Here is a 23,314-nt window from a genome sequence, read left to right as displayed (position 1 = left end):
AAAACGTGTGAACTCATTTATTATCTATTTAGATTATTCGTCAAGTTTTTTATGTGAACACGTACATCACCATATTTTATTTTATGGGCTAAGTGACATTGTGAGCTTGGCCTTGGACATTGACACATCATTTTTTTTGTTGCATTTAAAGTAAATGTATAACACCATTTTAATGAGCCAGCGTCATTCAGTAGGGAGTTAAAGTTCAAGCTTTGAAATTTAACAGTGAAAGAAGACATTGCAAATCCACTTAGTGTCTTGGACGCAAAAAGAATGTGCAATGAAAAATAATCTTCCTCCCAATTTGGTAAAATAATAGATTCCCCACATAAATTAACCAAAATAAATAAACATGTTTGTTAAGCGTAAGCATTTAAGTAAAAAGTCAAAAGTACTGCGTTAGCTTCATGTCTACTCGTTGGCAGTCTCGTTGAGTTATAATTTAGAATAAAAAGGCATCCTCGTGGAGTGCTACAAAAGGACTCTTTACTTTGAAGGTTAATACAATAAAATACAATACAACTTTATTTATATAACGCATTACACAACAGCTTCAGGCATCCTCACAGAGGGCTACATCAGGAGTCGTTTAATTTGTCGGGTATCTTAGCCTTAGCTTCACGCAAAGCTAATTAAAGGCAAGGGCTCCTTCCTGTTGTCATGGAAACGAGCAGCCAAGTGGAGCGCTACAAAATGACTTGGTTAAATGGCTGGTTCTCTTAGCGCTAAGCTAACCGAGCGCAGACGATCCTTCACTTGCAGCACTGTCGGCAGACAAAAGCTGAGTGTTAAAAGACACGCTGCGACAAAAGACACTTAAGCCCGGCTTTTGTTTCAATACTTTTGTCACGTTACCTTGATGATTCTCTCCCAGCGTGAAACAATGGCAAGGATCGCCGTAAGGGACACCACAACCACGCCGGCAATGATGGGCATCAGTGGAAACTTGACGGTCTTTTCTGTGGAAGACAACAAACAAAATTAGGACCATGGAAGCTCAACAGTGGGTTGTAGACCACAAGGATTCACCTGTGACAGTAACCAGGAAGTCCTTGCTCTTGATTCCGTAGACGGGCGAGTCCACCGTGCATCGGTAGAGGCCCTCATGCTTACTCTTCTCCACCTTGTTGGCGGACAGCCGGCTCGTGAAGCCGTCGTTGGTCAGGGTGAAGCCCCCTGCGATTATGTCGATAGCGCTGCCGTTAAGGGTCCACCGCATCGAGGAGACGGGCGGGTTGGCGAAAATGTCACAGCTCAGCATCAACGATGAGGCATCCTCCACCCATACGCCCTCGGATCCCGACAGCATGGGCGCATCTGGTATAATAATCAGGTATTATTTGACGTCCATAGCCGTCAATGGCAATGAGATAACACACATGTGACATTGAGTGTGACGGAAGCCTCAATGCTGGCGTTGCTGCTCAGGCGGCAGGTGAAGGTGGCGCCGTTGTCCTGGTGGATGACCGGCATGATGCACACGGCACTTTGTCCCTTGCGGTTTCCTTGGTGGAGAATCACCGTGGCGCCGTTCCTCAGCCAAACCAGTTCCGCTCCGTCATCCTCGGATCGGTTGCTGGAACACACCAGCGAAACGGTTCGCTCCAGTTCGGTCAAGATGACCCCCTCGCCATCCTTGTTGGGCACCGATTCGATGGTGACGCCTTGGGACGAAGGATAGATTAGCAGATGAGAAAAAAAAAAATTAGTTCAATTGTCCAATTTAATATTGTATTGAAATTTGTCCCCTTAAAATTTTGAGCTTGATTTTTTTACATTTTAACAAACAGCAATCAAAAGTACAATTCGGCCTTGGCGGAGAAAAAAAACAACAACAACAAAAACGCCCGTATGACGCACGATGCTGGTTTCTTGGAATTGAAAGGTTATTAGTGTGTATTTGTGTGTGTGCATGTCATACTTACACAATGTTTGTGCCGCACAAAGCGCTAACACAAGAACACAGTAGGATCCCATTTTATTCCTTCCTGATAAGAAAGTGAGAGAAAAGTTTAGAATTAATCATACGCTCTTCATGATGTCCTTTTGTCAATGTTGAAAAAAAAGTAACACAACTAAAATAACAACACACACTGATTCTGAGCGGCAAGCGTTGTAGCTCACCTGAGTGTGCTCACCTGAAGATTTGAGACGTGACAATGTGTCAGCTTTTAAAGACGCCGACGAGGAGTTCACCTTTATGACTTCCCGCTGTTTGTTATCAATCATGTTTAAGTTTCTGACCTCCGTTTATTGTTGTATTTTTTATTGGCAGTGCTCAATCTTGGGTGTGGACATGAAAAGGATTGCAGTGCCAGCGCCTTCAAAAAAAAAAAAAAAAAAAAGACAATAAAAGATACAGATCAGCAGCAGAGTAAAAAAAAAAAAAAAAAGGTGAACGTGCTGCCCCAAGTGGCTGTGAGTGGTATAGCCCTACTAAAAATCAACAAGGTTCTTACTTTGTACTGTGTTAGAGATAATAATGAAACAATCTGATTGGACGCTATAGCACGAAATTTTTATTTACTAAAACAATTTTATATTTCTTAGTTTCTTCCCGGGATGATTTTACAAGAAAAAAGGTTACGTAGACAAAAATAATCTATTTAATAATACGTCTACCTCATTGCAGGTTTTGGAAGACCTCCATGTCCTCCCTCTAGGTGGCGCTCTCGGCTTCATGACAGGAAGCCATGATGACGAAGTCACGTCGCGTGGGCGGCATCACCCATAATCAGTGATGCGGCAAAGCCCACCAGGGTCCGTCGTCCCCGCCCGCTTTCAGTGTTCATGCGCAGTGTCATTGATGGCCCATGACGTAGTACCACCTTTCCCCACTAGGTAGCGATGGGAGGGTTGTTGGGTGGGTTTTTTTTTTTGGGGGGGGGGGGGGAGTGGTTGATTGGCGGCTGGGAATCTGTGAGCAAATGAGAGATAATTGCTTTGTGTCAGAGCAGATTTGGTGATGGGAGATAAGGGGTCCGGTGGTGTGATTAGGATGATGATGATGATAGCGCCGAGATGGGTTGGTGGTGATGGTGGTGGTGGGGGGGGGGGGGCTCGTCACTGTGATGTGGCGTAGTTAATGGTAGCGGCAGCGTCACAAGAGGCGGAGCTAAGATGGAGGAACAAAGGGGTGGTGGATTGGGGGTGGTAGATTGGGCGGGGGGGGGGCGCCGATTGCATGTTAAAAAGCTTTGAGGGGCTTTCGGAGATAATGGCGGGTACGCGTTCTGGTGCTGCTGATAATCACGAGACAGGAGAGGGTAACCACCAAGACGGGAGTGAACTTGGTCAAGGGGGTGGACACAAAGAGAGGTGGGGGTGAGGATGATAAAGGGGGGAGGTGGGGGGGGGGGTTGCTGTCACCTGCAAACACTTGAGCTGCCACCATTTGGGGGCGAGCAATTTTGTGTCATTTGCACGAAGCAGGACGTTAGACGGGTTGCGGCGATATTTGTATTTTGTGCTGCGAGAAGTAAAACATGAAAAGTAATCTAGGCCAGTGAGTCACAGGCCCGTGTTTGAGCAACATTACAGATAGCGATCATAACGGCAGCCCGTCGAGGCAGCGCTGGCATAATTTGCTTAGATGTGATTGCCCCTTAATTAAGTCCTTGTCTGATGGGCGCATCGAGTGTCCTAATTTCACTTCTTCTACCGGAAAAGACACCGTCGGCTCCCGTTTTTCAGCCTGTGACTCATCCGCCTGACGAAGCCGTGGCGTCACAAACCCCCCCCGACGCTCCCCCTCCTCCCGCCCATCGCATCGTGACACGCCGTCCTCCGCGTGGCACCCTCCGACGAGCCACTGGTGGGGGGGGGACGATACTCGGCGTTAATTCCGAGCTTTGTCGACTGAAGAGGCTCATTGACTGTGGCGGCTGTTTGACCTTGCGGAGAGGGCGGGCGGGCGGGTGGGCCGCTTAGCTCACTTTCAAACCATACCCTTCAGGGCGGGAGTTTTTTTTGTTTTGTTTTGGCTTTAAGCTACATATATAGTACGCGTGTCGGACTTAACCTGCAGGTGTCGGCAGTGCGCTTTCAAACTACTGTCAAAACAAATCAAGACTCCCCGACTAGCAATGCTAATATGAATAACATCTAACCTAGCATCCGTTTGAAAACTGTTTCAGCGCCAGTTACTGAAATGGACAGATTTTTTTTCTCTACCCATCCAGCTCATTAAAAAAAAAGCCTTACAAAGATCCCGAAAGTTAGCAGGCTTTATCAGGACAGCGCAGGATGCATGGGTGATGAATGTGCGCGAGTGGCGTAACAAGATAACAGATAGCCGCTATTAGCGGCGAGCTAATAAAGCCTTTGAACCGGACCTCGCGGGACGCCGTGCGTCCGTCAGCCGAGGCTTGAGTCGTGATCGCTATTATTGCCGTATGAGCTATTGCAGCCAAAACGCAATGTTTCATCAGGCGGCTCGCGGGGGACGCAACGCCTAGCGTAGCGGCCGTCACGGTTTTGCCGCGTCTAATTGGCCCACGTGCATCAAGCAAAGGATGTTTTAGAAGAAATAAAAACCCAAGATGAGTCCGTCGAATTTATCATCTTAGCAAACGTGTACATTAGATGAAACGGATATTTAGCCACATTATTCATTTAACGACTCAAAAGTCCAAATTGTCTCGACCGCCATTTGGATCACCGGTGTGTGCGTCCTCTTCACATTCCAGTCACATCTCCGCGACTGCCGGCTTGAAGGCGCTTTTAATTTGTTTCCACGTACACCTCGCGGGATCTTTTCCCAAATACTTGACGAGCGAGACCAGCGTGCAGGAAAACACCTGGAAGCTTAAATCACTCGCATGTAAAGAGTGTAATTGGGGATATAATTTAGTGCACACGCGTGTGTGTGTGTGCGTACAGTGTGTGTAATTAAATGCGTAGACCTTCTCCTCGCTATCTCCTCCAGCCAGCGCCAGTGACGCACAAAGCGCAGCACTGCCATGAGTCATCAGGCCGCCGGCATCAGCACCACCCCTCCCTCCTCCCTTCTCTCCATCTTCCCTCATCCCTCACGCCTCCCTCCCTCCCTCCCTCCATCCCTCGGCACATTCCCATGTAGCTTTGTTTCTACCGTCTTTACCTCTCCAAAGCTCAGCGAGCGTCAAAACGGCCACCTGGCACGACGATATGACTCACGCTGGCCATCTTATCTACGTACGCGGCGCGCTGGAGGTGTGGAAAGAGGAGTCAGCGCAAAATAAAGAAATAACTTGAGCCTAAAGGGGCGCTCTCTGAGCGGATGACTCATAAATGTGCCCCCCCCCCCCCCCTTTTCGTCGCCACCGCCCTGCGGAGAGGGTCACGCCCACTGCTGCACTTAAAGATGGCTGGCGAAAAAAAAAATTTTGAATGAGTAGTTGGAGGTTATTAGTTTCGGCAATGATGCTAACTTGTCATTGATGTTTTGGAAAATGGTGCTTACACTAGAAATTATTTAAGGAAATTAAAAAGAGAGGCATGACTGGTTTGCTTTAACTTGACCAAATTAGCTGTCATCAAGTTAAAACTTTTCTGGAGAATTATCGATTGATTGTTCAATGTTGCAAAATTTGAAGACAATTTGACCAAACAAAACATGCATCTTTTTTTTTTTAAACCTCATTAGCACCCTTAAACTAAATGGTGTTTGGAAAGGTCCCGACAGGTACATAAAACCGAATTAAAACCACTTTCAAACCAGTATCTTTGAAAATGTGCACACTATGCCAGGTTGTGACTAGAATATGAAGCAGACACACAAACGCACACAGACACACACACTGACGTTGAAGACAAGCCAGCTGTGATAGTCACAATGTACTCGCCGGCCGTGACGTGCGTCTGCAAGGGGAAAAAGGTCATCGGTGTTTGCGCAGGACGTGGCTCGTGTGCGGTGTGTTTACGACAGACGAGGATTTTATTGTGTACGCGGTATGCTTTACAGTTTTGTCGTTAATTACGCCGACGTAAAGACAAAAGAAAACAAGTGAGTCATCACCAGGAATATCGAATGGAATTGGAAATGAGGTGGGAATCTTACACGCTATTTTTTTGTCATCAAAAAAGATTCATCAATGGCGCTGGCAATTTTTAGAGTCTTTGACAAATGGAATGATTTAAGACTATTTTCTCCTCGTAAGGTCCGAGCAATATTGAGTCATACGTGTTTTCTTAATCACCAAAGAAGCCAATAAAACAACAAATCAAGTGTTAGACCTTGAAAAGGTTGAAATTCCGAGCCCAAGCAATCTTTTTTTTTTTTTTCCCCTTTCTCTTTTATTTGCCACGTTAAGCCTCCTCGTGCGCCAATTATCCCCCGAGAGGTGGCGAGCTTCACTCTTAAACAAAAGGAGCAATCAGTCGCCCCTCTCTTCCTCTTCCTCCTCACTCTCCTTTTCACTCCGCCGGATGGAAAGAGAGCGAGGGAGGAAAAAAAAATGGAGCTTTTTTTTGTTTTTTTTCTTGTGTCAAACGACGGCAGGAAAATGGCAGAGCGTTTAAAAGAGCCAGGCCGCTGATTGGCGAAGTCAAGCTGCCTATTTTGCACAAAATCAGGAAAAAATAGAACCAATAGTGTGATCAAATGTTTTAACAGCGCTGCTGTCTTTTTTATTTTAATTACAATACACGAGGAAATGGTAGCAATGAAAAAATAGACGATATGACATAGCGTTGGTTTGATTTCTAGAAGCAACAAAATTAATTCTTGTTTCTGAAAGACTGCAGAAGGAAGCTCGCCTTGTTTTGTTTTTTTATATAAATATTAAAAAGTCTTTTCTTAGGTTCCTAATAAGAAGAAAAAACATTTCATTATCACCCCCATTTTTTTTTCTTTTTTAGAGAGCAAAACAAGACGAACAAAAATGACTCATCTTTTGCAAAAAAAGGAAAAATAAGAAGGAAAAAAGAAAATGTTTTCTTTCTTTTTGTTTCATGAATGCATTTTTTTTTTTTTTTAGGGGGGGCTGGCAATTTAACAGCTATTTCCTTTTCCATTCAAGTGCGCTATCATGAACCATCAGGCGAACTCCCGAGGGGGGTTCAAATCCCAGCTGCGGCTAAACAAGACCCTCCGATGGCGGCAGTAAAGCTAATGTCCGCACCCCCCCCCCCCCAGCGGACCCTCCGAGTCCATTGAACAGCCGCTTAACGCGTGGACACACACACACGCACACACGCACACATGTACACACTCAGGGGGCTTGTTGTAGATTACACTAACCAATCTAATGATCTCCTCAATGGGCCAACTGGGACTCTTGTGAGACCGCCGTCACCCGTGGGGCCCCCCCGGGCCCCTGAGAAAGGCTCGGGGGTAATTACCATGGAAATGTGTGTGTGTGTGCACGACAAAGATTAGGCTGATCTATTTTGGCTCATGTTTCCAACCACGACAGTGAGAAGCGTCACCTAACAGGATTATTTATCCGCAGGATTATTTCATTGATTTGCGTGCAAAAATAATTTTAAAAAAATCAAAATAAACCACCTATTTTTCCTCTTTTTTTTTTAAACAAATGTGACATCACACTTACGCAACACGCAATTTACTTTCCATACGTGATTTTCTATTTTTTGCTCATGAGCTCTCACTGAAACGCATAAAATTATGAATATGGAAATAGGCCTCGGTGTTCTTTTTAAAACAACGTGATGTGTTTCTTTCTCGATATTAAAATTGTGTGTGAGCTGGACATTTTGAGCTCAAGTAGGAATCGTGTCGAGGAGAAATAGGAGGATGACGAAGACACGTGAGCTTGGAATTTTCAAACAGCAGCAGCACATTGTGGTCATCTGCAGTACGATGAGTCACCTGTAGGCACCACACACGCACGCACGCAGCACGTGCGCGGGCACGCCGATGCGCAGCCGAGCGTTGCTGCGTATAATCCCGGACGATAGTCACAAAGCGTATTGTCTTGGTTGAACGACAACACAATCGGAGGCGTCGCAATGAAAGAAGGCTCGAGGAATCGGCTTGGTGGTTGCCACGGGAGACAGACTGGAAGAAAAAAAAATAAACGGATGTGCCCAATCACAGCCCCTCTGTTTCAGAGAACTCATCAGCCGCAGAGTGGGGTGAAAAAAAGAGAAGTTTTGAAGGACCCCCGTGGAAAAATTACCTAAAATGGCCGCCTGCGAACAAAATGGCTGACTTAATTAGCAATTTGGGCTATTTGAGACTTTTTCGGGGCCTACATAATGAATGGAAAAAACGATCTATCAAAAAAAAGCATTTCAAGAAAAAAATGATAATAGGTTGTCATTCTCGCGTTTTTACATTTGTGTGCTGTCAGACATAACTCGGCGCGCTGCTGCGTCTGTTATTTGTGTTCGCAGTCGCCCGTGGTGCACAATCAGCAACCTGAGCAGTCGCCGCCTCACCCAAAATGTCTTCTCAGCTATCATCTCTAAGCTTGGTTATTTAAAAAAAAAATTACATGGGAATAGGATCTTGAATACCAAAAAATAATCACCCCAAAAAACTGCCATCTTGAATACAATATCAGGAGGTTAAAAAATGTGTTTTTTCAGAATTGTTCAGCACAAAATTTTGCTCACTCATTCCTCAACAATCGCAGAAAGTTTAAATGAGGTCGGTGACCGGCGAAATTTCCGGTTTGAGTGATATGTGAGAGGGTCAAATTATTAGAAATGGCGCCGAAGCTTCTGCTGCTGCTGTCTGGCGGCAGACTCGCGATAAGCACGCCCGCTGTTGGAAATGGAATACACGCTGGTGTGATAGGGAGGCAAATGAGAATGAGCGGACGGCGGCGGAATGGAGAAGAAATGGGGAGGGGGTGAAAATGATAGCGGAGACAAGAGGCGCGTTTAGAACGGCCACTTACATACGGCAAACACACCGGCGGCTGCCCGAGCGCCTCGCCGAGTCGCAGATAAAGAAAATGGGAAAATTCCCCCCGTGCGCTATCGACTTGAAAAGAGCTGAAGGCATACAAGCTTTTCAACAAGGTCAGCTTGAACTCAGCGTCGGTTTCGGAGCCTACCCAAACACGTTACTTTCATCGATGACGAAAAAAAACGACTTGTTAATCGACTTTAATGTCGACAAAAACGATAACAGAAACATGTTAGCTTCATAGATGACCAAAAAAACCCCAGCTATGTTGCTAATTAGCCCGCCAAAACCACGTGAAACTATCTCAAGTTTTTAAAGTCGGCCATTTTGTTTTGAAGCGGCCATTTTAGGGCATTGAGAAGCTCCTAGCAACAAATTTACCGTCAATGAATTCAATCTATTCACATTGTTTCTTACGGGAAGAATTAGTAACACACACACACACACACACAGGATGCGAGATTGTTTGTCGCTGTAGATGTTGTCAATGAGTCACGCAGGCACATTAGGGCGTTCCAAATGACTTCCCTGCCAGTCGGGCTGCGGCGCTGATAACCGATAACACTTTTCATCAGGACTCGCTCGGCTCTCTCGCCTCGGGCTCTCCAAGCTATATTATCGACTACTATGGATTCTAGATCTATAGGGGTGTGTGTGTGTGTGTATGTGTGTGTGGCCTCCACATCACAGACGAGTTCATACCACACAATGTTCCGCCTTATTAGGTAGCAACAAGAGCGAAGCAATGGAAACTTGATATTTTATTTTATTTGTTTTAATAAAATTAAATCTTATTTGATTTAATGTGGCTTAGTAGACTGAATTCCATACAATGACATTTGTATGCTTTCATGTATTTAAATTTTCTCTTTAATTTAACTTTATGCAGTATTGTGTTTATCATATTTCATTAAACTTTAACATGAGTACAATTTAATATAGATGGAAATTAATAAAATTGTATGCTTTTTAATTCAACATAATTTCCCTTTATTTTATATATATGTGTTTATTTTTATATCAATGTTTTCAATGTCATTTAATTAAATGTAATGTACTTGTTTAGGTGATTGTTTTGCGTGATTAAATAATTTTTTGTACTTTTGTAAATGTACTGAATTGTTGACTTGATTATATTTTCAATTACATTGCAAATAAATCCAGGAAATTAATTGAATTTAGCCATCACGCTCACAAACCTATTGCTAAATTGAAATTTTCAGTATCAACTTTGTAAGAGCAGCATTTATTTTTGCAAAGGTCATGATGACATTATGAGCGGTTATCTGTTTTATGTCATTTGCTGTGCTGCAGCTATTTTTGTCCTCTCCACACTGTTGCAGATTGTTAAAAGCTGCTTGTCAACCTCAGGCTGACAATAACAAGCGCCGCGTCTCAAATTCATACGTATTAAATGCTTTTAAAATGAAATGGTTAAAAAAAGATTTCGCCCTTAAACTTCTGTTTTTAAAAACCCTATTATTCTTGTTCTTCCAAAGGGTAGAAGAAAAATATTGCTTTGCTGGCATGGAAATAAATGGCTTGTGGTGCATACTCAATTTTGCAGCCTCAAGCAATAATAAATGCATGCAAAAGCAGCATAGCTTAGCATACCAAATTCTTGTCAGAAGACAAAGAGAGAAGAGATTTTTGTAAACAACTTTTGCTGTTAGTAAAAGTAGAAAAAGTCAATTGTAAATTTGAAATAGAAAGGAAGCAAAAAAAGTCAATTTGAGTTGTATTTCTACTCCAGTCCACTAGGTGGCGGTATGGTAAAACCCAAAAAGTATACAAACAACCCAAGAAATGACACGAAAACAGCACATGCATCTATTTTGAAACAAAACTTAACCCAGGAGTTGCTCTGAAACCACCAGGAAGTTGAAAAACAACCGAGTAGCCATTCTAGCTTCTATTAACGGGTCCGAGGCCTGCTACTGCTTCGGTGCGGCGGGGCCGATCCCGCCTTGGCGTTGGATGCGTGTTTACTGACGCGAGGCGCGGAGATTGATGGCGGGCGCTGATGTCTTTGCGCTGCCCGTATGAAACGCCTCATCAACCTCAAATTTGCCGGCCGCCCCGGGACCGCCGCCATCATTCACGACCACCCCCCGACCCCACCCTCCTGGCGCCCCTCGTCCTGCTCCTCTTTCTTTGTAATGGAGAATGAGGGGAAAATAATTTGGATGGGTGGCGATGGATAGCCATTCACGGCTCATTCTTGGATGGCTTTGACGGCCTTATGGATCGGTATTCATTATGTTTGACGCACTGTGGATTTTTCATTACGAGCCGCTCACAGTCTATAAAGCAGCACATTGCTGACACGCCGCACTCTCCGTGCATCTTTCAAGTGGACCATTTGCTCAACACATTAGCCACCGCTAAATGCTAAAGAAGCTTTCTCAATAAAGCACTTCCAGGTACGTACAGGTACAACTTCTTGGGTTAAGTGCTTCTTTCTGGGAATCAATATTGCCCACACACACACAAGTCAGGCGAGTCTACCGATACAACGAGATTTCTTAGTTTTTTGCCTCATTTCAGTTAGCAGAAGACTCACGATATCCAATCGAATTACGACTCATTCGCAGCGCTAATATATAGCGCCACCTGTTGCTTTGGCATAGCAAAATTGCTCAGAAGGTCTAGGGACAACAATGGAACACAGTGCGAACTATTATGGATATTCTTCTGATTAAAAGGGTGCAACATGGTGGAAGATTAGAGCGTGGGCACACAGGTCCCGCATACGGCGCCACCTTCCCGGGGGTCCATTGTGTTGCGGGAACCTTACAACGCAATTACTCGTCCATTTCCAGCCTTGGCGGAGCGCGGCGGCGTGGGTGGGAAAAGCGTATGCTAATCGCTCGGCTGCACTTTATCACTTGAAGGTGTTGTGCTCCCGGCAGCTGCATTAGCGCAGACAAAAAAAAAAAGAAAGTAAAAGACAGCCATGCCAGCGTGCAGGTTCATCATTCTCAAAGCATCTCCTCCTACGTCAGCACAAAAGAAGGTGATTAAAGGGAACATAAAGGCTCTTCGCCCAGAGTCTCAATTATCTCAGTAAAACAGCAGAGAAAACTCTCACGTGAGTTACGGGTATTCATGCAGAACTACAAACAAAAAAGTTGTAATGTGCATGCCAGGCCACTAGTTGGCGATAGCACCACAAAGATGAATATGTCCATACACTGCAGTTCTTGGTCTTGGTTTTTGAATTTCTCTCAAAAAGCTTATTTGGTGTCAGCAGAACCAATGGAAATCTTAAAAAAAAAAAGGGCGGTGACAACACTGCCAACTAGTGGCCTGGCATGCACATGGTGCATCCTTCTTGAGTCGAACTCCAAACTTTGCAGAGGAGAAACTTTTCGTCGATTAAACGTGAGCCAAGCTCCTGCGAGGCTCCGCGTCAATGGCCTTTTGTTCCGTTTAATTAACTCCGACCACAGACGGCCACAGAGAGAGAATGAGGAACCTTTTGGCGGCCATTTTTACGAGGTCATTACCCAGTACCTTGAGAGACCTTCAAAGACACGTTCAAGTGTTCCCTCCGTTTTCATTTCAAAATCTTTGCAAATATTACATTTTTGTTTTAGAGCGAGAGACAAAAGGCGGCGAGGTGTTGTGCAGTGGTCGAGTGTGAGTCAGGTTTGGTGGCGGGGGCTCGTGGGGGGTGGGGGGGGGAGGTGGTTTGTTGCGCAAAGGGGCGGCTAATGCAGAGTGGCAGTTGATAATGCCAAGGCCGTGATATTAGCCAACATCTGCCCTGCGGCACACCTCCAGTGCCGCTGTCATCATCGGCACCGTCATCAAGCATTTCGGCACGCAAATAACGATGCCCCCCCCCCTCCTCCGCCCCCTCCCTCGCAATGCAATCTAATCAAGCAGAGGTTGTCATGTGATGCCTTAGGGGCTGTTTGAAATTAGAGCTTTTCTCACGCAAATGTCTGTGCTGGTAAGTGTCCATTGTTTGAGTGGTGCCTTCAGGAACAGACTCCAATCTTATTTTCCTCACACAAGTGACCTGCGAACTGAATCCATCCATTCATCAAGTTAAATGCGTATCCATTCATCCATTCATTCATTGAATGATGCCTTCAATGGCAGTCTGAAATCATAGAAGCTGATCTAGCTTTCATGTTCATCGATCAGTGGCTTGACAAAACGGAAAATAGAGCATAAAAACATATTTGCTAGCATCTCGGTGCACTCTTGAAATGACTCAGTCTCTCCACTTTGCTCGATTCAGCCTTTGTGCATCAAAACTGTCTTCGCCTGACAACGAGATTATAAAAATAAAGATTTCTGTATTCCCCACAGCCAGAGGAAAACAAAATGGCGGCGGCGCGCGTCATAATGTTTGTCAATCATATCAGTGAGAACAGACCACTTTCCTTCTCTCACCTGTTGACTTACGCTTGGGTGACTCTCATGGGTGAATCAATACTAATTACAGTGACGTATATAATTGGACTGGGAAAAAAAAAAGATGATATACAAGCAGAATAAATCTTTCGTGGACAGTTTCTGGTCCTGCACAACTGATTAGTTCAGTCCAAAAAAAAATATGTCTGTCTGCAGTGGATATTTTTAGAACAAGTCTACACACCCCTGTTCAAATGCAGTTTATGACGTACAAAAAGTGAGTCCAAGAAAAATCAATTTAGAACTTTTAAATCATATTAAATCTTGTATATTGCACACCCTCAGTCTATCTACCAAGCTAAATATCTACCTAAAGTCATGTGTTGCCTTCAAGGACAGTCAGAAATCATAGCTTTCCTCGCTCCCAAATGATTTTCTAACCATCCATCTAGTGTTGCCTTCGGGAACATTCCTAAAGTGTTACGTCTATAACTGATTTTCCATTCTTGCATCTAAGTCTACCAACTTAAATTCCCGTGCTGCCTTCAAGGGCAGTCAGAAATCCCCAATCAACCAATAGAAATATTTCAACCAACAATTGAACGAGATGCAAAAAAAGCACAACGTTGTTAAAGTGCACTTCATCCACACGCACAAAGCAGCACTAATTGATAGCTCGTTAACAAGGTCGCCCCCCCCTTCCCCAACACCACCCCTTAATTTTCCCCTGGTGCAGCGGAAGATTTAAGAAGTCGTGCAAAATGGCTGCTCCATCTCTCACTCACTCACTCTCTCTCTTCATTGAGGAATATTTCATTCATGCCATTTCCCTTCATTCATGCTGGAGGGAAGGGGAGTGGAAGGGAGGAGGGTGGGAGGGGGGGGGTATGTGGGGGCGTTGGTGCCATCTCCACACCAACGTTCTTATCAATGGACGTGACGTCAGCACAGCCTGCAGCTGGGGGTGGCGTATGGAGGGGGGGGGTGTTGTGGTGGTGAATGTGGGGAGGGGGGGGGGTCGGTGATGTAGTCACGTGGTTCCACGGAGGGTATATACAATAAAGTTGCGCTGGCCGTGGTGCTGAAAACATCCACTACAATACATTAGCTGCACGGCTTAAAGTGACAAAAAGCAGTTTTGATTTGTTTTGAAAGAGAAACATTTTTATCTGAATATTCTTAAATGTCGCGCGCAGGCTGAGAAGAAAGAGAAGATTTTAAATTCTCCCCAGACTTGATGAGATTAATTTTTGGAGCTTTACTTTGACTTTTTTTTTTTTTACCCCCCCATCGCTCGCCCCCCACCCCCACCACCCCACTATAGTGGGACCCCAGGTAGGTGAGAAAATTCATTCATCCATTTCTTCATTCATTCATCATTTTGTGGTATTGTAATGGCAATTGCGCGTTTTATCTCTTATTCGCATTTTATTTAAGAGGAGGAAAAAATACCTTTACAAATAATCCATTGTAACTCACGTTTTCTTATGTGGTATAATAATGCAATACGAATAATAACTAAACGAAATCTGTTTTTACCCCCCTTTTAACCCGCATTGGCACGTGCCATATTGCGCCAAATTGATTTTTTTTTTAACACAAATTGAACAACGCGCATTTGTTTTCGTTTCGTTTTTTTTTAAACTCCACAACGGCGACATTTATAGTCAATTAAATCGGTCTATTTTGAACAAGCCAGTGAATTTATTTTTAAACTTCAATTTGAATTCAATTATTGTGCATTGATGACGTGGAGAGACGGGACGATGGGGGGGGGGGGGCGTGCACGTGTTTCGTTATAGAAAATAACGAATTACCAAAAGGGAAACGCAAAATAAATAGATAAATATTAAAAAAAATACAAATAAATAAATGTGCTGGATGTAGTGTGGCGCGGATAAAAATTTGGGGCTCGCGTGCATTCCGCCACAACACGCAAACTGAATCGTGGGGGGGACGTGCCCACGCTATAAAAAAAAACCGGACAAAAGCTTTTTTTTTATGACAGCGCCCACACTCTTCCTGCAAAGAGGGTGATTGCAGTGGGCGGGGGGGCTTCAAATGGACCATCCAGATAATTTGCTATTTGCTTGGGAGGAGGAAGAGGAGGGTGGGTGTACGTGGGGGGGTTTAAGTAACTCAAGCGTGCCTTGCAGCTTTTTACCACGCATGACTTCCACGCCGTCGCTTTTACTCACGGGATCTTTATAGGATTACATATTCTTTCGTGTTTTTTTTTTCTCTTCCAAATACATATTTCTTTTTTCTTCGTGACAAATTGCGCGCGCCCAAAAAAAAAAAAAAAGATGGCTGGAGCGCACGACCCCCTCCTGGCTTTGTTGGCTCGCGAGAGGAGGAGGTGAGAGCCGCATTTTGTTGCGAATGGTTTGAAAAATAAAAAGTATAATTTGTACAGTTTAATCTAGACGTGGTGGTACTAAAAGCAAAATGTTGCGTTGGGGGGTGGGGGGGTGGGGGGGGGAGAGAAATGGCAATGCGTTGCGCCAATTCTGTGCGTCAAAATTGTTGATTTAAACCGTCCCAATGTGAGAAAAGCAAATCTCCACGTCATCAAAGAATCGAGAATGAAAATGAAATTAAAAAAGACATTGAGGACATTTCTGTGTGGGCTCGGTTAAGAAACGACGGTGCGCTTAAAAACATTCAAATCCAAACCTTGCCTCCTCATCGTGACACGCGCAAATGATTTTGGAATGAGTATGATTCATATTCGTGAGAGTCTATTTTTTTCCACTTATTCTGTCACTTCAATTCAGAGGATTTTTTTTGGGGGGGGGTGTAATATTTGTATTTTAAATCTAACTGTCCTGGCTTGCATGTTGTGCCCCCCCCCCCCTCCCCTCACAGGTGCATCACCTCCCTCCTGCCTGCCCTGCATGGTCATGACCAGTCATCACCCCCCTCCCTCAGCCCGCCTCATCCTATTGGTCCTCCTCACCGTCACTCTGTGGCTGGCCACCAACGCTGCCCCCGCATGGGCCGAACCCGAGGGCAGAGGGACAGCAGAGGGAGGGGCGGCGGAGAAAGAGGAGGAGACGGTGGTTGTTTTGCCGCCCCAGGGCGACGATGGCGGAGGCAACAATACGTCGCGGGACCGGGACGAGCGTCCGGAGCTGGGATCGGACCCGGCACGGGTGCTTGCAGTCCTCCTACAGGCTCTGGACCTGGAGGGTGACGAAAGACAGGAGGGGGACGAGAGACAGGAGGAGTCCTCTAGCTTGGTGGACGTCAATGAGATAAGGAGGCAGTCCGGGGCTGATGAGGTTGTCCAAGACTTTGAGGAGGAACGAGGTCACGGGCGGTCAAATGAGGACCTCCCGGAGAAAACACCAGTTGATAGTTTCCTGGCTTCCGCCCCCCAGGGGGACGACAGCTCCCTGCAGCGCAAAATCCGCGGCTACTTCCAGAACATTGATTTGGGCCTCCAAGACAATGAGATTCTGCCACCCCTGAAGGGCTACAAGGCGTACAACACACAGTTGGCCCGAGCTGGAAAGAAGCTCCACTGGCAGGAAAATTCTGCCGCCCAGGCCGGCCCCATCAACGGCGGTAACTTCATGGATGACTTTGAGGACGAGGGCGGCGAGCTGGAGGAGGAGGTGGAGGAGGAGGACGAGAGCCTGAGCCGCATGGAGGAGGAGGCCAGGGCCCAGGCTGAGAAGCTGGAGGTACTCAGGCAGCAGGAGGAAGCCGAGCGAGCCCGCGAGGAGGAGCAGCGTTTGGCCGACGTGGCCTCCGACATGCTGCTCCAGTACATGGGCCGCAAGCAGCAGGCCTTCCTCAAACCGCGGCAGAAAAGCAGCAACGCTGCCGAGGACAAGCGCTCCGAGGAAGTCCTCCTCCCCGTCCAGGACGAGGACGACCTGGACCAACAGATGATCGATCGTCTCATCGAGATCAGCAGCAAGCTGCACCTGCCGGCTGACGACGTCATCGAGATCATCAGCGACGTGGAGGAGAAGAAGAAGAAGCGAAAAGAACTACAGCAGCAGCTCCCTGCGGTTGCCGCCTTACCCGTGGTGCCCCGATTTAGGCCCCTGGTGCCCCCCCCTCTAGCCGCGCCGCCCATCTACCACTACACGGCCTCCAAAAACCCCAAGAAAGCCCCCTACAAGGCCCCCTACAAGGCCTCCTACAAGTCCATGAAGAAGTGGCAGAAGGACAAAGGCAAGTCGCGCAAACAGGACTTGTGGTACCAGCCTCAGAGCCCCATCGACTACTGGTACAAACCCCAGAAACAGTTCCTGGCCTTCCCTTCCTACCCGTACTACCAGAAGCCATATCGGGCGTACTACCCAGTCTACTTCCCTTACCCCAAGCCGCAGTACTACGGCAAGCCCCCTTCCGCCCGGGACCAGACCTTCAACACCCAGGACCTTGATCCGCAGGGTCCGCGACGTAGGCACAGGGGCCAGGGCAAGAACCGGGGGCAGGGCTGGAGGCAGAGGCCGGCGCCCCGCTTGCCCGACACCCCGTACATCTCTAACTATATCCTGCCCCACCCACGGACCTACCAGCCCCTGCCGCCCCCGAAACCCCTGGCCCCGCCCCGGAGGGGCAGGCGGCCCCCCTTTTACTACCAGCCGGCCACAACCCGGGACGACGACTACGAGGAAGACGGCCTGGTGCCTCAGATGGACAGTGAGGAGGAGCTGGAGAACTTTATCGAGAGGATCTACATGAAGCGTAGAATGTACTGAATGACTGGTTTAGGGAGGGAGGGGGGGGGGATTTGAAGCCCAGGGTGGGGGCGGTGTTATCGTAAGGCTAAAATGTATCACTTGGATGGTCCAGGAATGAGATTCCAGTTTGTTCTAATCCATTATTTTTTTGATGTTGTTGAAAAGGTTCGGTCAGATGAATGGGGCTGGGAGGGGCTTACCCTGCACTTCGCCATGTTTACATTGTGAACACAGGGCGGAGTACGTCCGTCTCCATTCAGGTTTTCTACAACACACAGCGTCACTGGAACCATGTTTACAACATGTCTTTGTATGTTACATTACACACACAGACACACACACACTCCCAAAAAAAAAATCAGACAAGTTTTTGGTTGTATCAGATGTGTGCAGGTGCCTTTTACAATTTAAGGGAGGGCACATATATTTTTTGATTTTTTTTTTTTTTTTTAACCCCCAGAATTTTTGCCTTACACACACTCGTCTCATCCCGAAGCCCCGCGGTCCCCACAAAGCACAAAACACTTCCAGATCTGGTGGGCCGAGGTTTCGCCATCATTCTTGCCATCCGATTGGATGCGATTTTATGTCATCTTTTTTAGCATGATTCATATAATTTTATTGTTGTTGTTGATTGTATCCATAATCTTTAGGGCCCTCGTGGAATCTTTGCGTTGTTATAAGGGATTTGAAATTCATTCTGGCCAAAAAAAAAAAAAAATGCTTAAAGGGGTAATATCCAATTGACATACATTAAAAAAAAGTTTGATCATTTTGTGGGTTAACCATGTGTAAATCGGCACGAGGGCCCGTTCATCACTTTAGTTTTGTTTAAAAATATATATATACTTGAAGTCCGCCGCCACCAGTGTGGGGGGACCAATCGCTTTTGTTCATTTCCTGAAGAAATTCAATGACGAGCTTGCGGTGGGGTGGGGGAAGTGTCAGGGATTGTGCTATTTAAAAAAAAAAATGAAAACAAACAAACAACATGCACGTCTTTCTACTTGCATCTTTGAAAAAAGGACAAAAAAATGTGGAAAAAAAATAAAACAGTGTGGAGAATTCAAGATGGCTGTCTTCTCTCATTAAAACTGTGAACACTAATAATTAAAAAAAACAAGAAGGAGAAAGACCTGCTGACGCCATCTGTGTGAACGAGTGTTTGTGATTGATGTCACCGTTAGCATTGTAACATGTACAGTGTGAAATAAAAACATGCCCGTGCAATGTGTACAGAACAGCATGACGATGATGACCACTAGTTTTGCTATACTATCCTTTAAAAAAAAAAAAAAAAAAAATCATAAATAAAAGCAATTATTTTATTAAAGGTGATTTTTTTCATGGCTTCTGGCTGTCTTGGAATTTGGTGGTTTTGGTGGATATCGGGCAGTGAGGATGGGAGCAAAAAGGTAAAAAGGAAGGAAGGAAGGAAAGAAGGAAGGAAAGAAAGAGGCGGTGATTGACTTGTGATTGGCGCATGAGTCATCCATCTTCACACACGCGTGCACGCACACACATTACTTTAAAGGACATTGCACCGGCTTGCAACCTCAACATTGCGACGCTGTCACACTAAAATGAGTCATTTTCATGTGGCCGTGACACACACACAATTCTGGAAAAAGTGCATACACAGACACCAGAAAAAGTACACACGCACATTTTGTGTGTTGTGATTCAACTCGTTTCAATTTTTCATCTCATAAGAAATAATGGAAATGATTTATGCTGGGGTCAAAAAAACACGTGCATACTCATAAAGGGATTTATTCTTAAGGGATTAAGATTTATAAAAAAAATCAGGTGTTGGTTGTATTGTGTATGGCAGGGTTGTCCAAACTACGGCCCGGGGGCACACTCAAGGGTATACTGAAAATAACATTTACTAGTCAAAAAAAAAAAAAAAAGATCATAAACAAAATGTCATCTTACCACATATTTCTCTTGGGGTGGTCAGCATGATCCAGGGGCGGATCTTTTCGGGTGGGTCAGAGGGCTGCGGACCACCCGGAAATTTGCCGAACCTTTAACAGAAAATTGTCATGCAAGTCGGGTTTTGTTGCTGTTGAATGACTTGGTATCGTCAAAAATTAAATCCCATTTAAAAAGTTGAAACAAATCAAATTAAATTGAATGACTAGTTTGTGGACAACCCGTTCGTACCCCGACGGACCTCCCCTTGTGTTGATACGGCACTATTTCTTATCTACAAAATGTCCGCTGCCACAATTCCCGGGCGTGAAATCCTTGGCGCTTAAAGAGCTCTAATTCAATAAGAAAGAACTCCTTAACTTTGACTTTCTCGTTTCTTATCGCCGCAGCGCCGACGCCTTACACGCTGACGCCGGCGTATAGTACAAGCGCTGAGGAAATGACAAAAAGATTTTAAGATTGCCTCGGGCAAAGACGAAGGAGGGAGCATCGGATATGATGTCCGCCAACTGATGTACAAATGATGTTTTGATGACAATTTGAAAAGCGAATTTCTATCGAATTCCCAATTTTTCAGGTGGTCCGGTTGCTTCGCCAGGTTTTGTGTGGTGGCTACTTCGGATAAGAAAAGGGGGGAAAAAAATAACATCAAACATCTTTTTTCTGCTATTTGGACATATTAGGCCTCATCAATGCAGCTCTCAGCGACCATTAAGAGCAGTGAAGGAGGCCTTCATCTTGCTTTGCCTTTTGTCTCTCATCTGCCTTTTTCCTCCCCTTACCCGCCACCTTTGTTCATTGCCTATTATTTCACCGCTACCCCAGTTTACCCCCCCCACCAGCCCCTTTTCATCCTCTCATCTCGCAATTTCTTGTTGAAAAAAAAAAAAAAAAAAAAGAGCAAGGGAAGGCGAACAGGGCGAAAAGCACTCTCGCTGCTGCACTGCTGGCACAATAGACTGGCGGTGAGTCATCACCACTTATGTTCTCGCCGTCGTCCTCCTCCCACCAAACACACACACACACATATATATAGGGAAAGGGGGGCCGGTCACTCCAATTACTACCTACCTGCCGTGCACTTAGAGGACGAACAGACAGACACACACACACGTTCCAGTTCTGCACAATGACCCTGAAAGCAGCAATTGGCTCGCTGTGTAATTTAGGTGATTGCGCTTTGCAAATGGCTGCCTCACCGCATCAAAGTGCAGACAAAAAAAAAAGGCGTGTGTGCATAGAGGTTGGGGTGGGAGGGTGCTTGAGGTCAGTAGGACAGATTTTTGACTTTGGCAGTGGTAAATGATGCTGGTGGCGTGCACGAGGTGGCCCTGTCTCCGCTTTAAACGTGTTAATCAGCATACGGGGTTGGAATTTTTATTTTTATTTTAAATGTACTTTCGCTTGAAATATAATATGTTCATGTACACAATATTTTAGTATTTTTGTTACTCGTGCAGTCCAATTCTCGTGGCTCGTGCATGGGCCGTGACGTCACAGTTACGTTGGAAGCAGTGGTTGTGTGTTTTGTGGGTAGCATGTAAACCGGATTAAAAAGGAAAAAAAAAATCCTATGCACGTGTGGCTTCCAATGATACGCGGATTTTCACTAATCGCGAGCACGTTGTCTACTGAAGTCGTTGAGGAATCATTTTTTTAGCTTGTGTTTTTATGTTTAGGCGCCATCTGGTGGACAACTACAACAATTGCGGGTCACGTTTTGTTTGTTTTTGTTATTCTGCTCTTCATTTTTGTATCCTATCAGATAAGTGCCCAGTTTAACATTATACAATGGTTGCAGAAAACACTAAAATTTGTGAAAATTATGTCTCGGGATGACCCGATTGTTTATCTCCGAAGCGGGAGGACACCCGAGCCTCGGCCCCTCTGTGAGTCTTTAGGGCGATCTTTTTGTGAGCCATTCGCTAGCATTAAATATTCAACACCTGTAGTTTCCGTTTCACACTGTCGGGCGCAGGGAGAAAGAAAGGTGAGCCCACCTTGATAACATTCTACTCGGACATTTTGCAAGAGGAGGATGGATTTAATGACTGTATCTCACCTCGGCGGGACTGATTTGAGAAGAGTCGGTGAAGAGGACGACGGGTGTGAAAAGTTCTCAGGTAAAACAGCGGAAGTGGAAAACGGGGGCGGAGGAAATGGAGGACGTCTTCAAATAATCGCCTGTGATGGGGAGACAGAGATTAAGGTTTGTTCTTTTGGGATAATAAAAACTACTTTACAAATATGAAAAGTTGCTGCATTGGAAAAAATTGCATTGAAAAAAAAATGCTCATTACAAACCCTCAAATTGATTTAATTATTTCTTTGGGGCATTTGAATAAATTAAAATTGTTTACAGGTCAACAACCTCGAGAGCTCACAAGATGACATGCAGAGTGATGCCCCCCCACTGTGCCCCCCACCGATAGAGGTAGAGCTGACACCCGGGCTATTGTCATCACATCCCTCCAGTATAGATGGTAAAACACACACTATCATTTTTGTAATGACATAAGTGAATGAAAAGAATGAAACCGTTTTATCATTATTTCCTGCTTGTAAATTATTATATGCATTTTTTTTATTATGCACTCTTAAAAGTGGTGGGTTAAAAAAATGGACTGATGCTGGAATAATGACTTTCCATCAATTGAAGTGCTCAATTTTGGTGTAAGGTGAACACGACTTACTATTTCATTCCCATTTTAATGGCTACTTTGGTGCAGACGTCCCATCGGAACCATGTTGGTACTGTCTCAGGTCTCTTGACCCACGGTATCACCCTGGAGCTTCTCAGGTTACCAAACGTCTGTTTTAAAAAAAAAAAAATCTGAATTTTAGTCATGATGACTAAGATATTTCTTTGATATTACAGCAGGATTCGGATTCTTTGTCTCTGCTGCCGTCTGGTGGCCAAAAGATGAACTACCAGACGGACCCACGCCCCCACTTCGGCGTGGCCTGCTCCTCGCACGCGCCGTGTCGTCCCCTGTGGGGCAGCGAGGGGCCCAGTTGTGGGCTCAGGGGAACTCCAGATGGAACTGATGATGATGAGCAGCAGCAGATGCAGCGAGCGTGCCCCCACTGCCACTTGGCACTGCCCGCTGACACGCTCACCTGGCACGAGGTTATTAAACAGCACACATACGACCCCTCACCCACAACGACACACGTCATATTATATTAGGTACACTGGAGGGGGGGTCATTTGCACAAGTAAAAACACTGCAGTTGATCTCATATGTTGTGCTTCTCCTTGCAGACAAAGTGTCTCCAGTTTGACGGGCTGCGCAACCCCAACAAATAGAATTTTGGAACAAATAGAATTTTGCCATACAGCACCAATCACCATGCTAATAATAAAGGAAAAACGTATCTTTTTTTGCTGTTTGTCTTTTTTATATGACGTGAAGATATGCAGAAACAAGGTGAATAAAATTGA

General features: G+C 45.4%; 3 protein-coding genes across 5 annotated transcripts; 2 read left to right on the top strand and 1 right to left on the bottom strand.

The window, feature by feature from the left end:
* Positions 1-485: 485 nt before the first annotated feature.
* tmigd1 (transmembrane and immunoglobulin domain containing 1) lies at positions 486-22,053 on the bottom strand. 2 transcript variants are annotated; one of them, XM_049742929.1, is made up of 9 exons: positions 21,932-22,053; positions 19,870-19,961; positions 2,623-2,917; positions 2,139-2,321; positions 1,926-1,988; positions 1,380-1,664; positions 1,030-1,317; positions 856-959; positions 486-764 (listed from the first exon to the last, which is right to left on the bottom strand). In XM_049742929.1, exons 4-9 carry the CDS (start codon positions 2,227-2,229, stop codon positions 753-755), a joined length of 843 nt encoding a protein of 280 aa, XP_049598886.1. In that variant the 5' UTR covers positions 2,230-2,321; positions 2,623-2,917; positions 19,870-19,961; positions 21,932-22,053; the 3' UTR covers positions 486-752. The 2 variants fall into 2 exon arrangements, with proteins under 2 accessions (XP_049598886.1, XP_049598887.1); XM_049742930.2 differs by lacking the exons at positions 2,623-2,917; positions 19,870-19,961; positions 21,932-22,053 and having other exon boundaries at positions 2,125-2,265.
* On the top strand, positions 14,288-19,264 carry si:dkey-175g6.2 (uncharacterized). Of its 2 annotated transcripts, none has more exons than XM_049742792.2 (2): positions 14,288-14,563; positions 16,097-19,264. In XM_049742792.2, exon 2 carries the CDS (start codon positions 16,126-16,128, stop codon positions 17,947-17,949), a length of 1,824 nt encoding a protein of 607 aa, XP_049598749.1. In that variant the 5' UTR covers positions 14,288-14,563; positions 16,097-16,125; the 3' UTR covers positions 17,950-19,264. The 2 variants fall into 2 exon arrangements, with proteins under 2 accessions (XP_049598749.1, XP_049598751.1); XM_049742794.2 differs by lacking the exon at positions 14,288-14,563 and adding an exon at positions 15,368-15,587.
* Positions 21,611-23,241, top strand: LOC125982408 (uncharacterized). Its single transcript, XM_049742966.2, has 5 exons — positions 21,611-22,078; positions 22,232-22,352; positions 22,599-22,669; positions 22,748-22,999; positions 23,135-23,241. Exons 1-5 carry the CDS (start codon positions 21,908-21,910, stop codon positions 23,177-23,179), a joined length of 660 nt encoding a protein of 219 aa, XP_049598923.1. The 5' UTR covers positions 21,611-21,907; the 3' UTR covers positions 23,180-23,241.
* Positions 23,242-23,314: the final 73 nt, after the last annotated feature.

Source organism: Syngnathus scovelli, chromosome 15, assembly GCF_024217435.2.
Source record: "Syngnathus scovelli strain Florida chromosome 15, RoL_Ssco_1.2, whole genome shotgun sequence".
NCBI lineage: Eukaryota > Metazoa > Chordata > Actinopteri > Syngnathiformes > Syngnathidae > Syngnathus > Syngnathus scovelli.
Note: the sequence above shows the minus strand (reverse complement) of the source record. Positions and strands in the feature narration are given on the sequence as shown.

Excerpts from the sequence above, each read along its gene's own strand:
- tmigd1 (XM_049742929.1), bottom strand. The coding sequence starts at position 2,229 with ATGATTGATAACAAACAGCGGGAAGTCATAAAGGTGAACTCCTCGTCG. Across the intron at positions 1,665-1,925 it reads TTGTGCGGCACAAACATTGT|GCGTCACCATCGAATCGGTG; the intron begins GTAAGTATGACA and ends CTTCGTCCCAAG. Across the intron at positions 1,318-1,379 it reads CGTCACACTCAATGTCACAT|ATGCGCCCATGCTGTCGGGA; the intron begins GTGTGTTATCTC and ends TTATTATACCAG.
- si:dkey-175g6.2 (XM_049742792.2), top strand. The coding sequence starts at position 16,126 with ATGGTCATGACCAGTCATCACCCCCCTCCCTCAGCCCGCCTCATCCTA.
- LOC125982408 (XM_049742966.2), top strand. The coding sequence starts at position 21,908 with ATGGATTTAATGACTGTATCTCACCTCGGCGGGACTGATTTGAGAAGA. Across the intron at positions 22,079-22,231 it reads ATGGGGAGACAGAGATTAAG|GTCAACAACCTCGAGAGCTC; the intron begins GTTTGTTCTTTT and ends AATTGTTTACAG. Across the intron at positions 22,353-22,598 it reads ACATCCCTCCAGTATAGATG|ACGTCCCATCGGAACCATGT; the intron begins GTAAAACACACA and ends ACTTTGGTGCAG.